The sequence below is a fragment of the Crotalus tigris genome, unplaced genomic scaffold (assembly GCF_016545835.1).
Source record: "Crotalus tigris isolate CLP2741 ecotype Arizona unplaced genomic scaffold, ASM1654583v1 scf7180000020588.15403103151:6194809, whole genome shotgun sequence".
NCBI lineage: Eukaryota > Metazoa > Chordata > Lepidosauria > Squamata > Viperidae > Crotalus > Crotalus tigris.
Genome location: NW_024098092.1, coordinates 908,523 through 930,178, shown reverse-complemented (window position 1 = coordinate 930,178; position 21,656 = coordinate 908,523). Strand labels below are relative to the sequence as shown.

The 21,656-nt window shown below is 50.5% G+C and overlaps 1 protein-coding gene across 6 annotated transcripts in view; it reads left to right on the top strand.

The window, feature by feature from the left end:
• DISP3 (dispatched RND transporter family member 3) overlaps positions 1 to 21,656 on the top strand; it is a 92,904-nt gene that overhangs the window by 40,056 nt on the left and 31,192 nt on the right. For 4 of the 6 annotated variants that reach the window (XM_039367783.1, XM_039367780.1, XM_039367778.1 and 1 more), the window contains 2 exons: positions 18,522 to 19,442; positions 20,349 to 20,568. In XM_039367783.1, the coding sequence (XP_039223717.1) occupies positions 18,524 to 19,442; positions 20,349 to 20,568 (1,139 nt within the window). In that variant the 5' untranslated portion in view covers positions 18,522 to 18,523. Of the gene's footprint in view, positions 1 to 4,635; positions 4,978 to 7,076; positions 7,192 to 18,521; positions 19,443 to 20,348; positions 20,569 to 21,656 lie in introns of those variants that run through there. The other 2 variants (XM_039367782.1, XM_039367781.1) reach the window with 2 other exon arrangements.

Below are 21,656 nucleotides of genomic sequence, written 5' to 3'. Positions count from 1 at the left end.
GGCCGAAAGCTGGCAGCGTGTGGATTAAGACCCATGAATATGGATGAGGCTCTAATTGGCTTCTGCATGTAGTCCAAAGGGGCCCGGAACGCCTAGGCTTCGAGACTTAATTGTTGTAGACAATTAATAACTTGGATCGTCTTAATTCCATATTGCACACCACGGCTCATTAGGAAAGCAAGGAGTGGAAACCCTCCCGGTGAGCGGGGCACCGTCTGCCACCAAGAGCTAGGACCTCTGAAATCTTCTCCTTGGAAAATCCAGAGGGGAGCAGAAGATCACGGCCCGAACAAAGCTCTGGAGCCTTTGAGGCTGCAGCCCAAAATTGCAGAGTCGTCTCTTAAGGGGAGCTTTGCCGTCTCCAGTGGCGGGGTTGCGTCTAAAATTCCCTGCTTTTCCCTAATCCAGATTAGGGAAAGAACGCCAAGCGATAAAGCGGTTGAAGTGGGTCTGCCTGCACGAAAACATGCCCCAGCAGAGAAAAAGCATGGGAGGACGTGTCAAGAGGAAGGTGACATCAAAGTCTGACTTTTGAGGGAGCTCTCTGTTGGGAGAAGACTCCAGGAGGCTCGCCTCTTGTTCTTCCTTACGGAAAAAAATACCTTGCGCCAGCCAGAATGGGCCGAGAGAGAATTTTAAGCAGTCTGCAGAAAAGGAACTCGCAAAGGTGGGCGAGCAGGATTTGAGTCTTAACACATCCTCTACCAGCCACTTGAGGTGCGTGGAGATCCTTTGTCCTCCTGGTCATGGTTACCTTCAAAGAAAAACAAGAAAGTCCAGTTGCCTTGTGAAAAAGCACCTTTGGGATACCGGCCGCTGGCGGGTCAGCGCGAAAGATGCTGCGACGTGTAACAAGGAGAGCAGAGAATATTCGGCAGCTGTGGAAGGAAGGTGCCGCTTGTGAACCTGGAGAGAAATTGGAAATTGAGGGGAAAAGAACTCCCCCCCCCATTTCTTGCCTGTTCCTCACTCCTTGCATTCCCAGTGGGTTTTAAGAGACTGGTGGGGGGGGGAGAAGGCGACAATCCTGCTTTGATTGACAGTTCCCCCGCGGGTGAGCATCTGTCAGAAGTCTTCCTGGGCTCATGAAAGGCCCAGCTGCTGTATTACGAACTTTGAACACCAGCAGGAGATGGGGTTGTTTTTTTTATTCCCCACCTGCAGCCTAATTTAATTCCCCGATCCTAGTTTTAGAGACAAAAAATTGTACTTGGAAAAGGGAATTTTTCAAAGCCGGACGAATGCTTACCTTTTAGTTTTCTGTTCTTCACAGTTCTGTAGCAGTCCCACCTTCAGTGGCAGAAATAGAGGTAGAAGTAGAAATGAGGGCTAGAACCTTGAGCGCCCGGCAAATTTGCTGGGAGCCATGGATGCTTGGATTTAGAAGTGCAGGTGCCCCTTGTGGAGAGATGCTGAATTGCAGGCAGAACCCTCTGTTTCCCCAGCCTGGCTGGATTTGAGCTCCTAATCAATATTTCGGATAGAGAATTCTGGGAATTGGGTTCCTAAATATTTGGAGAGAATCAGGTACAGAAATGCTTGGCACGGCTAATGAAATATGTCAAACTTTCGCCTAACCTCGCCTAGCTGAATCCTCCTGAATTGGGGTGTAAAGCCTAAGAGCCTAGTCCTCATGGTTCTTATTAAAAGGAACGCCGGAAGCTTAGGCTTCCTCTGGGCTGAGCGTTCTGCGTGCAAAGATACGGACGAGCAACGACCTACTTAGAAATGTTGGGAATTAAATTTGGGTTTCTGAAGAAAATGAGCCCCACGTTTGAGGAAGTTGGTCTGTCAAGATATTTTACAGGATTCCTCATGGAAGCCCTGCCTTGGCCTGGCAGAGAAGCTGCAGGAAACGTCGGCTTAGAAAGGCACATCTGGAGGCAGGTCAATCGTGTGGCCTTGCTGACATCTCAAGGAAGGCCCTCAGGCTTGTGTGGATGTGCTTTGTTGTGTGTTGGGTGGATGTGTCCCAAAACAGAAGGAGGAGGAGGAGGAGGAGAAGAAAAGAGAAAAAAAGAAGAAAGAATAAGAAGGGAGAGGAGAAGGAGAAAATAAGTAGAAAAAAGAAGGGATAAGAAGAAGGAAGAGGAGGAGGAGAGGAAGAAAGAAGGAGAAGGGAGGAGGAGGAGAAAAGTAGAAAGAAGAAGGGATAAGAAAGAAGAGGAGGGGGGAAGAGAAGAGGAAGAAGGGAGAAGGAGAAGAAAGGAGGAGGAGAAAAGAAATAGAAGGGATAAGAAGGAAGAGGAGGAGAAGAAGAAGAGGGAGGAAGAGGAGGAGAAGAAGAAGAAGAAGAAGAAGAAGAAGAAGAAGAAGAAGAAGAAGAAGAAGAAGAAGAAGAATGGTCGAACAACCATTTCACGGGGGTCGCCAAACAATGCAGTCCGCCATTTTCCCCCCTTTTTCCTTAGCTGTGCTACTCCCTTTTATTCTATTGGCTTTTGAAAGCCAATAGAATAAAAGACTCTAATTGGACCAAGTCTAATTCTATTGGCTGCACCAGTTGAGTAGTCCTTGACTTATGACCGGTTGAGTAGTCCTCGACTTACGACCGGTTGGGGGTCGCGGCATTAAAAATGTTGAGAACCACTGCTTTACAATGTAAAGCCCCAACCCTTTTCAACAAATAGCTTCACCCAAGGCTATTAAGCTTAATTGCAGCAGGAGGGGGAAAAAAACACCATCTCAGCTGGATTCTTAATGTCTTGTGCATCTCCCGTTTTTTTTTTCCCCCCCCCTTGCTTTTATCCCTTCTTCTGCTCTCCCCGGGATAACTTGGGAACGCATTTCCTTTCACCTCCGGGGATGGTACCTCCGTCTGTAATTGCTTGCCTGGGAATATAAAAGTATTTGTTTATTTCATGCAAACACAGCCGCTCTCTTTCTCAGAAGAAGAAAAGCAGCATTTCCAGGGCAAATCTGAGTTTTGAGTCTCGGGGTCAATCAGAGATCCTTTGTTGCTATCCTCAAAACAGAGGCTGACCCCTTGGCCCAGCCAGGGGGGAAATGAAGACAGGTAGGAGTCCAAGGGTCACCGGGAAAGTCTTTTGGTTTTGAGACTCCAAAGGGTTGCACAGAGGAAACTAACCAAGGAGAGAAGCAACCTGGAACTAAGGAGAAACTTCCTAACAGCGAGGACAATTAGCCAGTGGAACAGCTTGCCACCAGAAGTTGTGGCTGCTCCATCACGGGAGGTTTTTAAGAAGAGACTGGACAGCCGCTTGTCTCAAATGGTATAGGTTCTCCTGCTTGAGCAGGGGGCTGGACTAGAGGACCTTCAAGGCCCCTTCCAGCTCTGTTATTCTGTATTCCCTTCCTTCCTTCCTTCCTTCCTTCCTTCCTTCCTTCCTTCCTTCCTTCCTTCCTTCCTTCCTTCCTTCCTTTTTTAAAAAAATCAGAATTCCACTTTTTCAAAAGATTCGCAGTATTAATCAAAATGACTACAAAGACACGATAGCACTGTTCCAATAATAGCAAAGATGGCAGTGACAGGATAGCAGTCTTCCAATATTTGAGGGGCTGCCCCAAAGAAGAGGCAGTCAAGCTATTCTCCAAAACACCTGAAGGCAGGACAATTTCCTGGCCTGGCTGAGCACTCTCCGCTATTATTGTTATTGTTATTCACCAAAGCACCGGAGGGCAGGACGAGAAACAATGGTTGGAAACTGACCAAGGAGAGAAGCAACCTGGAACTAAGGAGAAACTTCCTGACAGCGAGGACAATTAGCCAGTGGAACAGCTTGCCACCAGAAGTTGTGGGTGCTCCATCGCTGGAGGTTTTTAAGAAGAGACTGGACAGCCCCTTGTCTTTCAAATGGTATAGGGTCTCCTGCTTGAGCAGGGGGATGGACTAGAAGACCTCCAAGGTCCCATCCAGCTCTATTCCGATTGCGTAAACGGGAGCAGCCTTGTCCAGGCCCAAATCGGGCAGGGCTGAGGTTGCCTTCCAAGCTTAAGTCTCCCAACCTAGGAAGACCGTTAATTTATTCTGGTTCGTTAGTCTTGTTCTTAGATGGAGTGCTGTTGTTCTTCCCGGCAGGCAGCTCAGCTATCGTGGCTTAAATTATCCCACTCAATTGCTGTCATTTCCCGGTTTACTTTTTCTCTCTCAGCCCAGCATTGGTTTGGCTGCTGATCCTTTTCCCAAGAATCTTTGATCACCAAGGACAACACTGCCTGCCTGCCTGTCTGCCTGCGTGCGTGCTTGCGTGTGTGTGTGTGTGTGTGTGTGTGTGTGTGTATGTATGCCTGCCTGCCTGCCTGCGTGTGTGTGCGTGCGTGTGTGTGTGTGTGTGTAAGTGTCTAATTTGCACTAGGGAGAAGGCAATCTGAGGTTTGGGGTTTTTTTTTTTTCCCCAAATGGTGCAGAAAAACCCCCAGGGAAAGGAATATAATAGCTCTCCCCCTTTGCAGTAAGGCTTGCGTTCCAAGCAACGGAAGGAGAATTAGAAAAACGAAATATGAGAGCTGGGCTGCCTTTTGCAGTCAAGTCTGAAACTGCCTTTTTTGCAGCTGGGAATTCCTGCCAACCAGACGCTGCCCACCCACCCCTCCCATCCTCCCTATTTGTGTCTCCACCCAGCCAACAATCCCGTGGCTGCTGGCTTAGAGGCTCTGCCTTGGCTTTCCCCCTGTGGCTGCAGGGAATTTCCAGCGGTAGCCGCAGTCTACCTCTGTGTAATTAGCATTGAGTCCTGGGTAGGCCAAGGACCGGGGTGTCGTTCCAGGGGGGAACATTTCAGCAGGAATGAGTCCACCGTAAAGGGAGAGGAAGCCTCTCACCCCTGCTCCTATAAGCTGTGAACCATTCGGAGTTTTCCCACCTCCCGCAGAGTCAGCCTTGGTGGCGTGCCAAGGGAGTCCGGAGTTGCTGGGAGCAGCCCTCAATGGCGCCTCCTTAGCTAGCCCGCGTCGTCTTCAGCTGTCTTTCTCCTGTCCCTAGTTCAGAAGTGGATCCTAAGTACTTCTGGATCCTGGGTGAGTGGGCATGGTTTTACTCCAGCTAGTTTATTTTTTATTTGTTTATTTATAGCTCAGGCTTGCAATGACCGGTCCTTGGCCCTCTCTGAGCTTGCTTGTTTTCTTGCAAATGTTTCGTGACCCGAACTTGGTAACATCGCTGGGACTGGCACTGATGACGTTACCTAGTTTGGGTCGTGAGACGTCTGCAAGGAAACAAGCAAGCTCAGAGAGTACCAAAGACCCCATCATTGTCGTCCTCCTCCTCCTCCTGCTTTCTAGCACTGATGATGATACCTACTTTGGGTTGTGAGACATCTGCAAGGAAACAAGCAAGCTCAGAGGGCACCCAGGACCCCTCAGCTGTTTGTTTGCTTTTTTTAAATCTCCTCTAGGCTGTTTACAATTTCTCTCTCTCCCTGTTTCTTTCTCTCTCTCTCTCTCTCTCTCTGTTTCTGTTTTTCTCTTCTCTCTCTGTCTCTCTCTCTCTCTTTCTGTTTCTCTCTCTCTGTTTCTGTTTTTTTCTCTTTCTTTCTCTCTTTCTGTTTCTTTCTCTCTGTTTCTCTGTTTTTCTCTCTCTGTTTCTTTCTTTCTCTTTCTGTTTGTTTTTCTGTTTTTCTCTCTTTCTTTCTGTTTTTCTGTTTTTCTTTTTTCTCTGTCTCTGTCTGACTCTGTTTTTCTCTCTCTTTTTCTTTCTGTTTTTCTTTTTTCTATCTCTTTCTGTTTCTGTTTTTCTCTTTTCTCTCTCTCTGTCTCTCTCTCTCTCTGTTTCTTTCTCTTTCTGTTTCTCTCTCTCTCTCTCTCTCCCCCCCCCCTTTTGGCCCTGATCTTGACATGTTTCTGGTCCTCTCCTGTCCTGTCCCACATGTCTTCTTCAAATCCATTGCTATACCTTGCCTGCCTGCCTTCTCCGGTGCCCCAGGTAAGATGCAGTGCTCAACTGGGAGAAGTGCCTTGTCATGCATATGATTTAAGGAGCCCCTAATTTTCCTAACAGGCAAAGCTGGATTGGCGGGGGGGGGGGGAGGGTTAGGGGACACAACTCCCATCTCCCCAGCCCTTTTGCATCACCCAGATCTTTTCTATGCAACCTCCTACCACCCCCACCCCCACTCTCCCATACCAATTCATCTGAGCATGTGGTTGCTGGCCTAACCCCCCCCCCCCAAACAGGCTGACCAGACTGTCCCTGGAAGTGGATTGTGGGGGAGACCAGCTAGATCAAGCCGGCAGTGATCTGTGGTTGTAATGCTGGGCAGCTAAAGTCCCTGCATCCCCCCCCCCTCCTTGTTAGGGGAGGAAGTCAGGTGGAGTTCTCCAGGGGGGGGGCATGGTAAGCAGCCTGCATTGCTATCCTTTCCCCTCCTCCCTTTGATCCCAAGGGAAGCCAGATCCCTCTGGAGGAATCTTCTCCCAGGGCCTTGGGGCGGAGGGGTGGGGAATCCTGCTTTCCAGACACAGTTGGGGGTCTTCCCCCCCCTTCCCCCCCCCAAGCAAGGGGGAAGCAATCCTCTGGTTCCTGTCCAAATAGATCTGATGGGGCAGTTGCAAGTTTTTAAACCACAGCGGGTGCAATCATCATCATCATAACTCTGTCTGGGGGGGGGAGCAATGCATCTGTCCCCTCGCAGCCTGGCCGGCACCCTCCGGGACTACAACTTCGACCCCCTGTCCAAAATAGCTGGGGATGATGGGAAGTGTGTGTGGGGGGGGCGGAGGGGGGGGCTTAGGGTTCCAAGCTAGTTGCAAAAGCCGAGCCGATTTCGTCTCTCTGCGCTTCTCCGCCTGTCCCCCTCCTTCCCCCCCCCCACTTTCCCTTTCACGACGTGGTCTCGCCCCCCCCCTTCCTCTCCCCCAATACTGTACAGCACCGGACTGTACCATCGCGGCCTCCCTGCCGGGGGGAGCCAGCGCACGTTGCCGGCCGAAGCAGACGCATATCGGGCGGATCGGCCGGCGCTGTCCAAGGTGGGGGAGAAGCCAGAGAGGCGAACCCCGAAAATCGCCGCTGCTTCTCCTTATTCCCCCTCTCTCTCTTTCTCCCCCCCCCCCCGGGAGACATGGTAGAGGCCCGGCTTTCGCAAGCGCCAGGCTGCCCAGTATAAGAGCCGCGGAAGCGCGGCTGGGACGCGGCTTGGCAAGCGCGGCGCCTGGGCGTCTCCGGGGGGGAAGATCGCCGGCCACCTGCCCGGGAGAGGAGCCGCTTCCTCCGACTGAGTTGCTCCCGGAGAGGTAGCAGCTCCGACCGGGCTCCTCTGCCCTTTGCAGACGGGGGGGGGAAGAGGGTGGCGGGTCCCAGTGGGTGCCAACCTGCCCGAGCATGGCGCACGGTGGGAGACGGAGGAGACCCGTGCCTGCCAGATGGGGGCCCATGGGGGGGCAATGTTGGTTTGGAGAAATGTTGGTTTGGAGAACGTTGGTGTCATCATGATTACCACTCTACTGGGGAGAGGCCAAGAGGTGGCCCTGGGTCCCTCAGGGACTTTCCAGTGTGTGTGTGTGAGAGAGAGAGATCCCAGTGTGTGTGTGTGTGAGAGAGAGAGAGATCCCTGTGTGTGTGTGTGAGAGAGAGAGAGATCCCTGTGTGTGTGTGTGTGTGAGAGAGAGAGAGATCCCAGTGTGTGTGTGTGTGAGAGAGAGAGAGATCCCTGTGTGTGTGTGAGAGAGAGAGATCCCTGTGTGTGTGTGTGTGTGTGAGAGAGAGAGAGAGATCCCAGTGTGTGTGTGTGTGAGAGAGAGAGAGATCCCTGTGTGTGTGAGAGAGAGAGAGAGATCCCTGTGTGTGTGTGTGTGTGAGAGAGAGAGAGAGAGAGAGAGATCCCAGTGTGTGTGTGAGAGAGAGATCCCAGTGTGTGTGTGTGAGAGAGAGAGAGATCCCAGTGTGTGTGTGTGTGTGTGTGTGAGAGAGAGAGAGAGAGAAGACTCCTTCGTCTACAGAGAGAGCCAGACTGGATTGTTGGGGGGGGGTCTCAGGTTTGGAGGTGCGGGGGTGAGACTAGCCCTTGCTGCTTCCCGCTGTGGCGCTACACAGAAGGATGTGCTGTTTGAAGAGTTGGGTGAAAGTTGGGGTGGCTGGGGGACCCACCGAGAGCTCAACTTGGTTAGTTTGTCCTGGCGCCTGAATTTCTCAAAAGTGGGTTTGGGAGCGCCGGGTAAAGCGTCCCGTTTTTTGGGAGAGGCAGACCCAGCAGGATCACTGGGGGGGGGGTCTTTGCCGAGAAGGTGGGGGTTGCCAGGCTGAGGAGGTGCTACTTCCCCCCCCCCCAAACACCCCACCACTACTACTTTCCCAGTTCAGTAGAGTTCCTGTTGAAGCAGGCCTGGTGGCTGGGCTCCGAAGCCTGTGTATTCTTCCAAGGAAGGGGAAAAGATTGAAGGATGGGGCTACCATCACCTTAAAAGGCAATCCTTGAGCCTCTGTTTGCACCCCTCAATTTAAAACCCATCCTTAAATGCCTACGCCAAGGTTGCACCCCAGTGCAAAATCTCAGCCTCAGGTGACCGGGATGGGAGCTGAGCTAGGTGAGGTGGGGGCAGGATGAGCTGGGAAGTTGCCTCTTTGTTCAGACTTCTCCGAGTGTTTCCCTCCCCCCCCCCACAGCCACAGGGGTGGCTAATTCAGACCTTCCCTGTTTGTAGCGGCTTCATCCACGCAGTCCATCCGGCAGGCAGATAGCCAGGGACGGGGTGGATTTAGACCTCATCGGGGTCACCCAAGAGTTGGACAAGGGAATCAGTCAAGGTCCTTGCGTCTCCAGCTGAAGATCTTAGGGTAGAAGTTGGACAGGACCCCTGGCTAAAAGAAATTAGGTAAGGCAGAGAAAAGTGGGAACAGAATGGTTTGTCCATGTGCACCGCTCAGGAACCTGTTTTAGGGCTTTAAAATTTCTCTGTTAACGGTCCAGTGAAATCCTGGCATTGCTCTCTGTGTGTGTGAGAGAGAGAGAAAGAGAGAGAGAGAGAAGAGAGAAAAACAGAGAGAGAGAGAGAGAAGAGAGAAAAACAGAGAAAGAGAGAGAAGAGAGAAAGAGAGAGAGAGAGAAGAGAGAAAAACAGAGAGAGAAAGAGAGAGAAGAGAGAGAGAGAGAGCGTTTTGGGTAGCTGGTGGTCATTGCAGTAACAAATGGAACTAAGTTTGGCTGCTAAAGCAGGCAGAGAGAAAGGAAAAAATTTGAGGGCTGCATCCTGGGCTTGGCTGCGGCTTGGAAGATGTTGTGGGAAATCTTGAGAACTCTGGCAGGGTGGACAGTACCAAACTGGGTGTCCTTCTGGTAGAAAACGCCTTTTAAAATTCCAGAATTGGGACTTGGGAAATGGTTGAGAGAGGGAGGGAGGGAAAGAGGAAAGGGGAAAAACAAAGGGAGAGGAGAGGGAAATCTCTGCCGGTCTTGACTCCCCTTAATTTTTCAAGACGGGACCGATTCAGTCCCACAAATAACCCCAGAAGTGGCTTCCGCTAAGGGTCGCTGCAGCCAAGCCCAAAAGCCCTTTTCTGCTTTAGCCAGGGGTCGTTCCTCTTCTCTTGGGTTATCTGAAGTCAGTTCCCATCAGCTAGGCTTGTTTGCTCCCCTTCCGTCTAAAGAGCTTGCAACGGAGGGACCGAACTGGGGCTGCAGTGTGTTATTTCTTCAATAGTGCCCCGTATGGTGAAGATCCTCACTGTTGGAGCAGGTGCGTAGGCGTCTATAGATAAACACCAAGTGTGACACTTGGGGTAGAAAAGATTCTGGCGTTAAAAAGTGGCTTTTTGGCTGCAAACCTAACATTGGCTTTTAAAATGGCGTTTTTTTCCAACTTTTCAGCCGGTCCTGCAGATCACCCCAAGTGTTGGAATGTGTTGTTCTAAGGCAGTGTTTCTCAACCTTGACAATTTTAAGGCATGTGGACTTCAACTCCCAGAATTCCACAGACAGCAATGCTGGCTGTGGAATTCTGGGAGTTGAAGTCCACATGCCTTAAAATTGTCAAGGTTGAGAAACACTGTTCTAAGGTTAAAGGCGCGGGGGGGGGGGGGTTGATTAGCATCAATCCCTTTGGCCTCCCCTGCCTCCCTAGAAGCAGCTATAAGCCAGGATAGGGTGGCAGACAAAAGCCTAATTCCCACTTTAAGGAAAGCCGACAAGAGTTATGAAGTCAGTTCTCGACAGGACTGTGGAAGGGTGTGAAAACGGAGGCCGAGATGCGGGGGGGGGGGGCGGGAGTTAAGTCTATGAGAAGGTGCTGTTTACTAAATGCATTTGAAATCTTCTTTTTCCCCCCATCCCCTTTCAGAAATCAAAGGATGGGTAAGGCTGTCTGTCTTGTCTGTCTTTGTGGTCTGAAAGGCGCATCAGAAGAGGAAAAGCAGGAGGGGAGGGAGGAGGAAAAAAGCAGCGCCAGTTGTTGAGCAGTGATAGCTCAGTTCTTGATCCTGGCCAGATTCATGCCAAACGTGAAGCCTTTGTGTGAACTGGCACGGCGGCGGGCAAACCCAGCCAACCCCGGTGTATTCAGACAAGCTGTGATTAGATAAGCCGCGGCTTAGGACATCAGGAACAAGCAAGGCTTGGCTTATATAGCTTCGTTGTTAAGTACACTCTTCCAAAGATGGCGCCGCTTAGCCAAAGATCGTGTTGGCCAACCTCGCAGCAGCGTCGCGCATCCGGCTCATGGTCCCTCTTTGCTTTCTTTCCGGTTGCGCTTCCTTCGGCTTTTCAGATCTAAATTCTCTCTCTCCCGAGTTTTCTTTTCCTGTCCTTCCGCTTCCCAAAGGGGCTCCCCCCCCCAATTCAGAGGCCACCCAAGGCTTTTCTTTTTTTAATCCTCCGTGTCGTTTGGAGGGGGTTCAAGCGAGCGAATTCCCCATTTGGAGGAGAAGTGGGGGGGGTCTCACCAGCAACCCCTCTTTCTCCAATCCTGCCTGGCTCTTTGGCTCTGTGTTGCTCCTAAGGCCCGACATTTTCCTGCTCTGCTTGGTAAAGATTGCAAGATCTGCTGATGCCAGCACCTTTCTCCTCCTCTCCTCGTGTCCTCCTCCTCCTCCCTCTCTTCTTCCTCCCCTCCTCCTCCTGTTCCTCCTCTTCTCCAACCCTCCCTCCCCTCCTCTTTCTTCTCCTCCTCCCTCTCTTCTTCCTCCCCTCTGCCTCCTCTTCCTTCTCCTCCTCTCCTCTTTCTTCTCTCCTCCTCCTCCCTCTCTTCTTCCTCCCCTCCTCCTCCTGTTCCTCCTCTTCTCCAACCCTCCCTCCCCTCCTCTTTCTTCTCCTCCCTCTCTTCTTCCTCCCCTCTGCCTCCTCTTCCTTCTCCTCCTCTCCTCCTCCTCTTTCTTCTCTCCTCCTCCTCCCTCTCTTCTTCCTCCCCTCTGCCTCCTCTTCCTTCTCCTCCTCTCCTCCTCCTCTTTCTTCTCTCCTCCTCCTCCCTCTCTTCTTCCTCCCCTCCTCCTCCTGTTCCTCCTCATCTTCTCCCCTCCTCCTCCTCTTTCTTCTCTCCTCTTCCTCCCTCTCTTCTTCCTCCCCTCTGCCTCCTCTTCCTTCTCCTCCTCTCCTCCTCCTCTTTCTTCTCTCCTCTTCCTCCCTCTCTTCTTCCTCCCCTCTGCCTCCTCTTCCTTCTCCTCCTCTCCTCCTCCTCTTTCTTCTCTCCTCCTCCTCCCTCTCTTCTTCCTCCCCTCTGCCTCCTCTTCCTTCTCCTCCCCTCCTCCTCCTCTTTCTTCTCTCTTCTTCCTCCCCTCTGCCTCCTCTTCCTTCTCCTCCTCTCCTCCTCCTCTTTCTTCTCTCCTCTTCCTCCCTCTCTTCTTCCTCCCCTCTGCCTCCTCTTCCTTCTCCTCCTCTCCTCCTCCTCTTTCTTCTCTCCTCCTCCTCCCTCTCTTCTTCCTCCCCTCTGCCTCCTCTTCCTTCTCCTCCCCTCCTCCTCCTCTTTCTTCTCTCTTCTTCCTCCCCTCTGCCTCCTCTTCCTTCTCCTCCTCTCCTCCTCCTCTTTCTTCTCTCCTCTTCCTCCCTCTCTTCTTCCTCCCCTCCTTCTGTTCCTCTTTCTTCTTCTCCTCCTCCCTCCCCTCCTCCTCCTCTTCTTCTCCTTCTCCCTCTCTTCTTCCTCCCCTCCTCCTCCTGTTCCTCCTTTCTTCTTCTCCTCCAACCCTCCCTCCCCTCCTCCTCCTTCTCTCCTCCTGTTCCTCCTCTTTATTCTCCTCCTCCTTGTCTCCTCCTCCCTCTCTTCTTCTTTCTCTCTTCCTCCTCCTCCTTGTCTCCCCCTCCTCCCTTCCTCCCTCCTCCTCCTCCTCCTGCGTCTGCCACAGGCCCCTCTGTCATCTGGAACGTGTTTGCCCTCCTCTTTGCAATCCCTATTAAAGCCGCAGCTTTATTAGGCCACTGGGAGCTGATCGGATTTTTTCGAGAGCTCTCCATTAGCTAAATTTGCTAAACACTCATCCACTCGCCCTGCCACTAGCAGCCTCTTGAGGGGATCTGAGCTTTAGACAGTGGGAGCACCCAGATCTAGCGGCGGGGCGGAGGGGGGGGGAAGCCTCTCCAAGTGGCCCTAGCTTAGATCAAGGGCCAGGGCTGTGCAGCCCTGTAGCCTGTGTGCAGCAATAAAACTCTCGTCTTTTTGGCTAGGGCTGTGCAGCCCTGTAGCCTGTGTGCAGCAATAAAACACTAGTCTTCCTCTGCTCTTCCTGGTAAGCTGCCATTCAGGTGCACCTTGGGCTTCACTTTTGCACAACCAGCCAAGGACAGAGCAGGGAACCAGCTGTGGGATTCCCTCTCCTTAAGGGAAATCCCAGGGTTGAACTCCCAGCCTTTGTTCACCCCCCCCCCCCAGCAAGCTTCACACCGCCTTGGATTTCGGATGGAGTGAGCGAAGCTTAATTCGCGTTGCATTTTTCAGCCACAAGAGCCTTGTAACGCCTGGAAATTCAGGGGAGGTTGGACCAGAACAGCATCTCCTGAGCTTCTCCTATCCTGCCTTTCTACACGAGGCTTTGTCGGACCTAGTTGCTTTTCCAAGCTGATAAATAATCTCCCCTTCTCTTCTTCCCCCCCCCCCCACTCTGGCGCTGCAGAAGTTGAAAACCAGCTAATGAAGCCATTATTCTAATCAGCGGGAAAATTCCAAGGAGGCTTAGAGAAGAGGGCTTAGTCAATTTGGCTGTTGAGGAGAAAGCAAGGGCTTGTTTAGCATGTCCAAGAAATTGGGAGGGGGGTGGTATTACATGGCTGGAGGGAAAAGGGATCCAGTCTCCCGCCGCTCAGCCCGAGTCCAGGATTGAAACCCGTTGAAAAAGGCCTTTCCCAATCAAACTGGGTGCCCACTGTGTGTGTGCTCACTGGTAGACTGCCCCTGCCCTTGGAGGCTCTGCAGCACCGTTGCAAAGGTTACTAGCCTCCGAGGGAAAATGCATTTCGAACGCCCCGTGCATTTATTGCAGCAAAATATTTCTGAGCCAGTTGCCACCCACCAATATCCGACGATGAGCATCCCATGCGGATGATGGCTTGATGCTTCTTCTTTTTTTAAAAAAATTTTTTTCATCCTGCCAGATGAGATGCCATATGGATTGTGGGGACTTCTGACTTGGGAACAGGAAGATGGTCTCTTGGATCCTCCCTCTCTGCAGCTAGATTTCCCACACCTCAAGGGAAAGCCTGGCACATAATCGAGGCGATTCTAAAAGCATCTTCCACCAGCAATCTCGTTCCAGCCCTTTGCTTCTGTGTTTTTTTCTTCTTCTTCTGAATGGCACAGAACCTCCTTTTTTTCCCACAGGAACTGCTGGATATTCCTTGCCACTTTATTTCTATTTTCCTTGCCTTCCCTTTTTTCTCTGATCTTGCATTTTTTTATTATTATCGGCTCCTTACAGCAAAAAAAAAAAAAAAAACCAACCCTGCCTTTTTGTACTGCGTTGCCCGTTTAAGCCAATCCCTGTTGTTATCTTTTGTTTAATGTCTCTAAAGGCTTGGTACAGCCTTCCCCATCCGATGTGCTATGTTAGCAAAGGCAGATGGGAACTGTAGTCCGATGCATTTGAAAAAATGCATTGGACTACAGTTTTTTCAAATGCATCGGAACTGTAGTCCGATGCATTTGGGAAAATGCATTTGGAGTAGGTTATGAGAAGAATAAAGGACCTATCTATCCCATGCATTGTTTTATTAATTTCTGGGAATCCTAGATTCCCTCTGGCTACATTTTTCAGGATACAGTCAACAGATTTCTAATGATTTTTTGGGGGGAGGGTTAGTCAATTTCGGAGAGAGCAAAAGCAATAAAAAGTCTTCTAGGACTTGAAAAAAAATAGGGGGGGGAGGGTGTTTTGCCGCAAAGCTGTCTCTAAAACCCAGAGGTTGGCTTTCTGAAAAACTATGCTCAACTCTGGTGCAGTGTTTTCAAAAGCAGCCCCTCTGGCAGGATATCACTATGGATAGCTGCACATCTGGAATCTCCCTAAAAAGGGGGGGGGGACTTCTTCCCAAGAGATTACATTTTCAAATGAGTTCCTGGTTTTTCTCCTGCAATTTTGACTTCCAGGGCCAGACACGAGAAGCACGTCTTTCCAAGGCTGTAACTCCCAAGAGAAAAAAACAAGCCATTTCCCCACCACCAGCACTTTCTGCAAGGAGAAAGGGGGCTTGCGCTGGGTGGGCAGGCCTTTGCAAGCAGGATGCACGGCGAAGGCAGAATAACAAAATAATAAAAGAGTTGGAAGGGTCGCTGGAGATCTAGTCCAGCTGCCTGCTCAAGCAGGAGACCCTATTAAATTCATTTTAGACCAATGGATGTCCCATCCCTTCTTCAAAGCCTCCGCTGATGAAGCACCCACAACTTCTGGAGGCAGGTTGTTCCGCTGGCTAATTGTTCTAAACTGTCAGGAAATTTCTCCTTGGTCGTCCCAGGTTGATGCTTTGGAGAATAGGTCGAACCCCCTCCCCTCTTTTTTTGCGACAGCCCCTTAGATACTGGAGCACTGCTATCATGTCCCCCCACCCCTAGTTCTTATTTTCATTTTACCCAGTTTCTACCACCGCTCTTTGTGTGTTTTAGCGTCCGGCCCCCTAATCATCTTTGTTGCTCTTCTCTGCCCTCTTTCCGGAGTCTCAACCTCTTTGAAATATTGTGGTGACCCAAGACAGTATGGCGTAGTGGTTAGAGTGCCAGGCCTTGCTTGGATCAGAGCGATGTTCACCATGCAGCCTGCAGTTTGGAATGTGGCTGCTCAGGGCGTATTCCATCTCGGAGGCCTGCAGCTGCTTTATCTTCCAAATTTTTGCTTTCGCCAGCAATCTGCCCTCTGGACAAATGGCTTGGCTCCAGATTTTTTTCCCCCTCCCATCCTCAAGTTTAGGGATAGCTGATGAACCAAAGTGGAGGTGGGGGGGGTCTCCTTGGAAACCCCATCACCTCGTCTCTGTGGCTATTCTCCAGCCAGCAGAATGAATAATCCTGAGGTTGTAAATCCCAGGATGGGAACACGGATCGACTTTCCCATGGAACGAGTGGGCGCTATAGAACCTCGGCATTTTTCATCCTGGAAGCATCACGTGTTCTGCCTTCGACAGCCTGGACAAGCTCGCTAAATTAAATGCCTCCTGACACCACGAGATCCCACCGAATGCAGAAAGTGTTTGCTTTAGGGGGTGGAAATAGATCTTTTTTTTATTGTATTTTTTTATTTTGGAGGAACCGTTCAAGGCTCTCTCCAGCCAGCCAGCTTGCCGTTTGGTTGCCCGGGAGCCTGCAGCTTCGGATACTATGGAGAAGAGTTGCCAGTGTAGGCTAGAAGTGAGACCCAAGATGGAAAGAACTGTGCTGGGAAGGGGTGGGGGTGGGGCAGTGGTGGGATTCAAATATGTGAACAACCAGATCATGTGAAGTGTTCCTACCACTTTACAAGGCCTTGGTAAGGCCACACTTGGAATACGGCATCCAGTTTATTATAATAATAAAGTTGGAAGGGACCTCGGAGGTCATCTAGTCCAGCCCCCTGCTCAGGCAGGAAACCCTACACCATTTCGGACAAATGGCTGTCCAATCTCTTCTTAAAAACCTCCAATGTTGGAGCACCCACAATTTCTGGAGGCAAGCCATTCCACTGATTAATTGTTCTAACTGTCAGGAAGTTTCTCCTTTGTTCTAGGTTGCTTCTCTCCTTGATTAGTTTCCCTCCGTTGCTTCTTGTCCTGCCTTCAGGAGCTTTGGAGAATAGCTTGACTCCCTCTTCTTTGGGGCAGCCCCTGAGATACTGGAACGCTGCTGTCATGTCCCCCCTCATCCTTCTCTTCATTAAACTAGACATACCCAATTCCAGCAACCGTTCCTTATGTGTTTTAGCCTCCAGTCCCCTGATCATCTTTGTTGCTCTTCTCTGCAGTCTTTCTAGAGTCTCAACATCTGTTTTTACATCGTGGTGGCCAAAGCTGGATGCAGCATTCCAAGTGTGGCCTTCCCCAGGGCACTTACCTCCCTTGTGGCAGTCCCTCAAATACTGGAACACTGCTATCATGTCCCCCCTAGTCCTTCTTTTCTCCAGACTAGCCAATACCCAAAATATGCAAAAGAAGATTGGACTTGTTGCCAGTTCTTGGCTGCTCCCAATACTTTGATCTCTGGAGGCTGGAGCTAAACTGAGAAGCCGGCCGAAGCCGCAATGCTGAAGACCAAAAGAGGAAAATCCCACTGTGGACACGCTGCAAATAAATTTCTCTCGTTCCCTCTGCCTTGATATGTCCATTTGGAAAAAACCCGTCCTCCCGGAACACTTTTTGGCTTCTTAGAAACAGCGAGATATCAACTTGCAGATGTGAAGCCTTTTTTTTTTTTAAAATCCTGGGAGTTTTGCCAAGAAAAATCTGAAAGGCTCTTAATAAAGAAGCAATGTTGGATGATGGGTGAGAAAGGGTTATATTTATACACAACACGTCGCTCTTGGCATGTCTCTTTTTCTGTCTTCGTTTTCTTTCGATTGACTGAGGTTCCCCCCCCCCCAGAAAAAAAGAGACTTTTAATGAAGTGATTCAGGATGCAAAGACCTTTTGACGGATTGAGTTGGTTCCCCGTAGGAGATTATAAATATAAAACCTACATGGAGTCTATTGAAGGATTTCTCTCGGAAGCGAAGGCGTGCCTACGAAAGAGGAAGACTTGATTTGGCGTCTCACCTTAAAAACCAGACTGGAATTAACAAATAGGATGGAACAAAATCCTCAGAGTTACGTCTGTGCTACACAAGACAAGAAATCTTGGCGTTTTGGGGAAACGGGGCCAAACAGGACCCACTCAAAGATCCTTTGCCAAACTATAATAATAATAATAATAATAATAATAATAATAATAATAATAATAATAATAATAACAACAACAACAACAACAATGATAAAGGTGGAAGGGACCTTGGAGGTCATCTAGTTCAAACAGGAGACCCTATACCATTCTGGACAAATGGATCTCCAGTCTCTTAAAAGCCTCCAGTGATGGAGCGCCCACAATTTCTGGTGGCAAGCTGTTCCACTGGTTAATTGTCTTCACTGTTAGGAAGTTTCTCCTTAATTCCAAGTTGCTTCTCTCCTTGATTAGGTTCCATGTTTCTTGTCTTGCTTTCAGGTACTTTGGAGAATAGATTGACACCAGCCCCTCAAATACTGGAACACTGCTATCATGTGTTTCTCCCCCCCCCCCCCAGTCCTTCTTTTCATTAGACTACACATACCCAATTCCTGCAACCATTTTTTTTTTATATTTTATCTCCAGGCCCCTAATCATCTTTGTTGCTCTTCTCTGCACCCATCATCCCCAGCTGTGTTAGCCGGGACTCGCAGGCACTGTAGCCCAGCATCAAATCAGAAGGAGATACAGCCAGACACACACGGATGCTATGCCGTGTTAGGTTGAGCGTTGAAATCCCGTATATTAACAGGAGTAAAAGGGAGAGATTGCAATCTGAAATACTTCCCGTGGTTCAGTTAAATTTGAAAAGCCGTTTTCGTAATTACAAAATCCATGCCTGGTTAAGATGTTGGCTTTGTATGGATTTTTTTTCCCCTTTCTCCTCAAGCTTAGAGGGTTTGTTTTGGTTTTGAAGCACGAGTAGTTCCATAAAGCTAGCTGGAGATACGGGTTGATTTATTGTTTTTTCTGATCAAGGAGAATATGTGTAGCTCTCGGTTGAAATGGGGGGTCCTTGGTGCTCTCCGAGCTTCGCTGTTTTCGTGCAGATGTTTCATTACCCAGATAGGTAACATCATCCGTGCTAGAAGGGAGTGGGGTTTCCAGAATGGAGGAGGATTATGGGTCCTCGGTGCTCTCCGAGCTTCGCTGTTTTTGTGCAGACGTTTCATTACCCAGCTAGGTAACACCATCGGTGCTAGAAGGGAGTGGGTTTGCACTGATGATGTTCCCTAGTTTGGGTAATGAACCATCTGCAAGAAAACCACCAAGCTCAGAGAACACCCAGGACCCTTCAGATTTTTTTCTGCCTGGTGTCAGAAAGAGCGATCCATTTTTTAAGCGGTTCTTTGTGTTGTTAGCGGATCAACAGTCCCGTCCGTTGTCTCCAGTTCTGTTCAGACCTCTTGATTCCCCCTCTCTTCTCTCTCTAGGAATGGACACGGAGGATGAAGCTTTATTGCAAGATGTCAGTGCCAATGAAGACGAGGAGGGGGCTTGTGGCCCTGGCGTGAAAACCGGGGGGCCCCGCCTCTGCGGAAAATGCCAGTGGAACCCCAGGCCCCGGGCCACCTTCGTGACGCTCCCGTCCTCGGATTTTTGGACCCTGGTAGGCTGGGTCTTCACCAACCCTTATTCCGCCAGCCTCATCCTCTTCTTGGGATGCGCCATTCCTGCCGGCTTGGCCCTCACCATGTTCCTCCACTACCCTGCTCTGGACATTGACATCTCGTACAACGCCTTTGAGATCCGCAACCACGAGTCCTCGCAGCGCTTCGACGCCCTCACCCTGGCCCTTAAGTCCCAGTTCGGCCTGTGGGGACGCAGCCGCCGAGACCTGGCCGACTTCAGCTCGGAGACCTTGCGCAGGCTGATTTTTGAGAAGCTGCAGCACCTCCAGCACAACGCCACGCGGTTGGGCGGGCCAAATCTCTCCCCGAGGCAGCGCAGGGAGACAAGCCAGGGAGATCAGGCTGGTCCAGCCAATCACACCTCCCACCGGGCCCGAAGCCCCCTCCCTCGGTGGGAGTATCCGAGTGCCGCCATCAGTGCCAACACCCAGACTCACGCCCACTGGCGCATTGAACTCATCTTCCTGGCTCGGGGAGACGCCGAGAAGAATATCTTCACCTCCGAGCGGCTGCTGACGATCCACGAGGTGGAGCGTAAAATTATGGACCATCCTCACTTCCAGGAGTTTTGCTGGAAGCCTCACGAGGTCCTCAAAGACCTCCCGTTGGGCGCTTACTCCTACTGCTCCCCTCCCAGCTCCCTCATGACTTATTTCTTCCCCACAGAGAGGGGGGGCAAGATATACTACGACGGCCTCGGACAAGAACTCGCTGACATCCAAGGTGAGCCTTGAGGGAGGGGTGGGTGGGGTGGGTGGGGATCGGTCCGAGTTAGGACAAGGAGTAACAATAGCACTGAGAGTTACATACCAGTTCATTGTGCTTCACAGCCCTCTCTAAGCAGTTTACAGAGTCAGCCTGTTGCCCCCCAACAATCTGGGTCCTCGTTTTACCGACCTCGGAAGGACGAAAGGCCGAATCAACCTTGAGCCGGTCAGGATCGAACTGCCAAACTGCAGGCAGAATTAGCCTGCAGTACTGCATTCTAACCACTGCGCCGCCATAGCAATAGCAATAGTACTTAGAATTGTACACAATGCTTGACAGCCCTCTCTAAGCAGTTGACAGAGTCGGCCGATTGCCCCCCCAACAATCTGGGTCCTCATTTTACCGACCTCGGAAGGATGGAAGGCTGAGTCGACCCTGAGCCGGTCAGGATCGAACTCCTGGCAGCGAGCAGAGTTAACCCGCAATGCTGCATTCTAAGCACTGGGCCACCAGGGCTCATATTTTGTAATGGAACTAGAATATGTAAATCAATAAAAAAAAATAGCACTAGCACCAGCACTTAGACTTATATACCACTTCACGGTGCTTTACAGCCCTCTCAAAGCAGATTACAGAGTCGGCCTGTTGCCCCCAACCATCTGGGTCCTCAGTTTACCTATCCCGGAAGGATGGAAGGCTGAGTCCACCTTGAGCCGGTTGAGATTTGAACCGCTGACCTGCTGAACACAGTCAGCTAAAGTGGCCTGCAGGACTGCACCCTAACTGCTGCGCCACCTCGGCTCTAAATTGGGCCGCCCTGCGTCTGAAATGGAATTCGGCTTTTCTGCCTGAGCAGGGGGTTGGACTAGAAGACCTCCAAGGTCCCTTCTGTTATTCTGTTAACGCTGCTGTTTCCCGCAGGGTCTCTCGAGCTGGCTATGACCCACCCGGAGTTTTACTGGTACGTGGACGAGGGTCTCTCGGCCGAGAACAAGAAGAGCTCTCTCTTGCGCAGTGAAGTCCTCTTTGGCGCTCCCTTGCCCAGCTACTATTCCATGGATGACCGCTGGGAAGAACAATGCCGGAAGTTTCAAAACTTCGTGGTCACCTACGTGGCCTTGCTGGCCAAAGAGTCTACCAGGTGAGCATGGGGTCCCTGCCCTGCCCCATCCCCGCCGGAATATTCTTCCATTGTGCAGAGCTGGGTGAACATGGGCTGCTCTTCTCCTGTAGAAAGTTAGCTTCTCAGGGCAACGTCAAGGTGGACTTCTGGCTACGGGGAGCTGAGGTCGTTGGCTTTATTCAGGTCAGAATGAAGATGGGAGTCAACTTAGTAGTCGCGACGGCTGGGCCAGGAAGCCTTGCCGAGCAAGCTTTCTGCATGCAAGGCCTTCCTTCTGTAGCCGCAACCCCAAAGGATCCTGCTTGAGGGCGCTCTGTTCCACTGAGCTGGAAAGTAAAACCGAGGCTCACGCTTTACTGCAGGGATGGATCACACAAGGTTCGGCTCGGATGAGTTCTCTGGGGTTCAGGGCCAGCTGTGAACCCAGCCAGGGTTTGGTCGTGTCACGTGAATGCAAGGATTAAACCAGCATTCAGAGTTAAGCGTCTGATGCAGCCGTCCCTAATCTTTCCAGCTTGGTGTATGAGTGACAGGTGCACGCCTAACAGCTCCCTTCGTGCAAGGGGCAGGCGCGCACACCCTCCACTTGTACAAATGGAGCTTCGCACGAGCTTTGCCTATTTCTCCCACAGGGCCCGGTTCCAAACAGGCCGTGTCCCGATAGTGGGCTACAGCCTGGGGGTTCCTCTGGTCTGATGCATTTCAGATTTTTTTCTTTCTCTCTCTCTCTCTCTCCCTCTCTCTCTCTCTCTCTCTCTCTTTGAGACTCTTGGCTCAAATGAGTCGTGGAAGGGTGGGAGAGAAAGAGAGAGAGAGAGAGAGAGAGAAATACAGAGAAATGAAAGAGAGAAATACAGAGAAATGAAAGAAATGAGAGAAAGAAATGAAAGAGAAATGAAAGAAAGAAATGAAATGAAAGAGAGAAATGAAAGAATGAAAGAGAGAAATGAAAGCGAGAAAGAAATGAAAGAGACAGAGAAAAATGAAAGAGACAAATGAAAGAAAGAAATGAAAGAAATGAGAGAAAAATGAAAGAGAAATGAAAGAAATAATGAAAAAGAAATAAAAAAGAAAGAGAAATGAAAGAGAGAGACAGAGAAATGAAA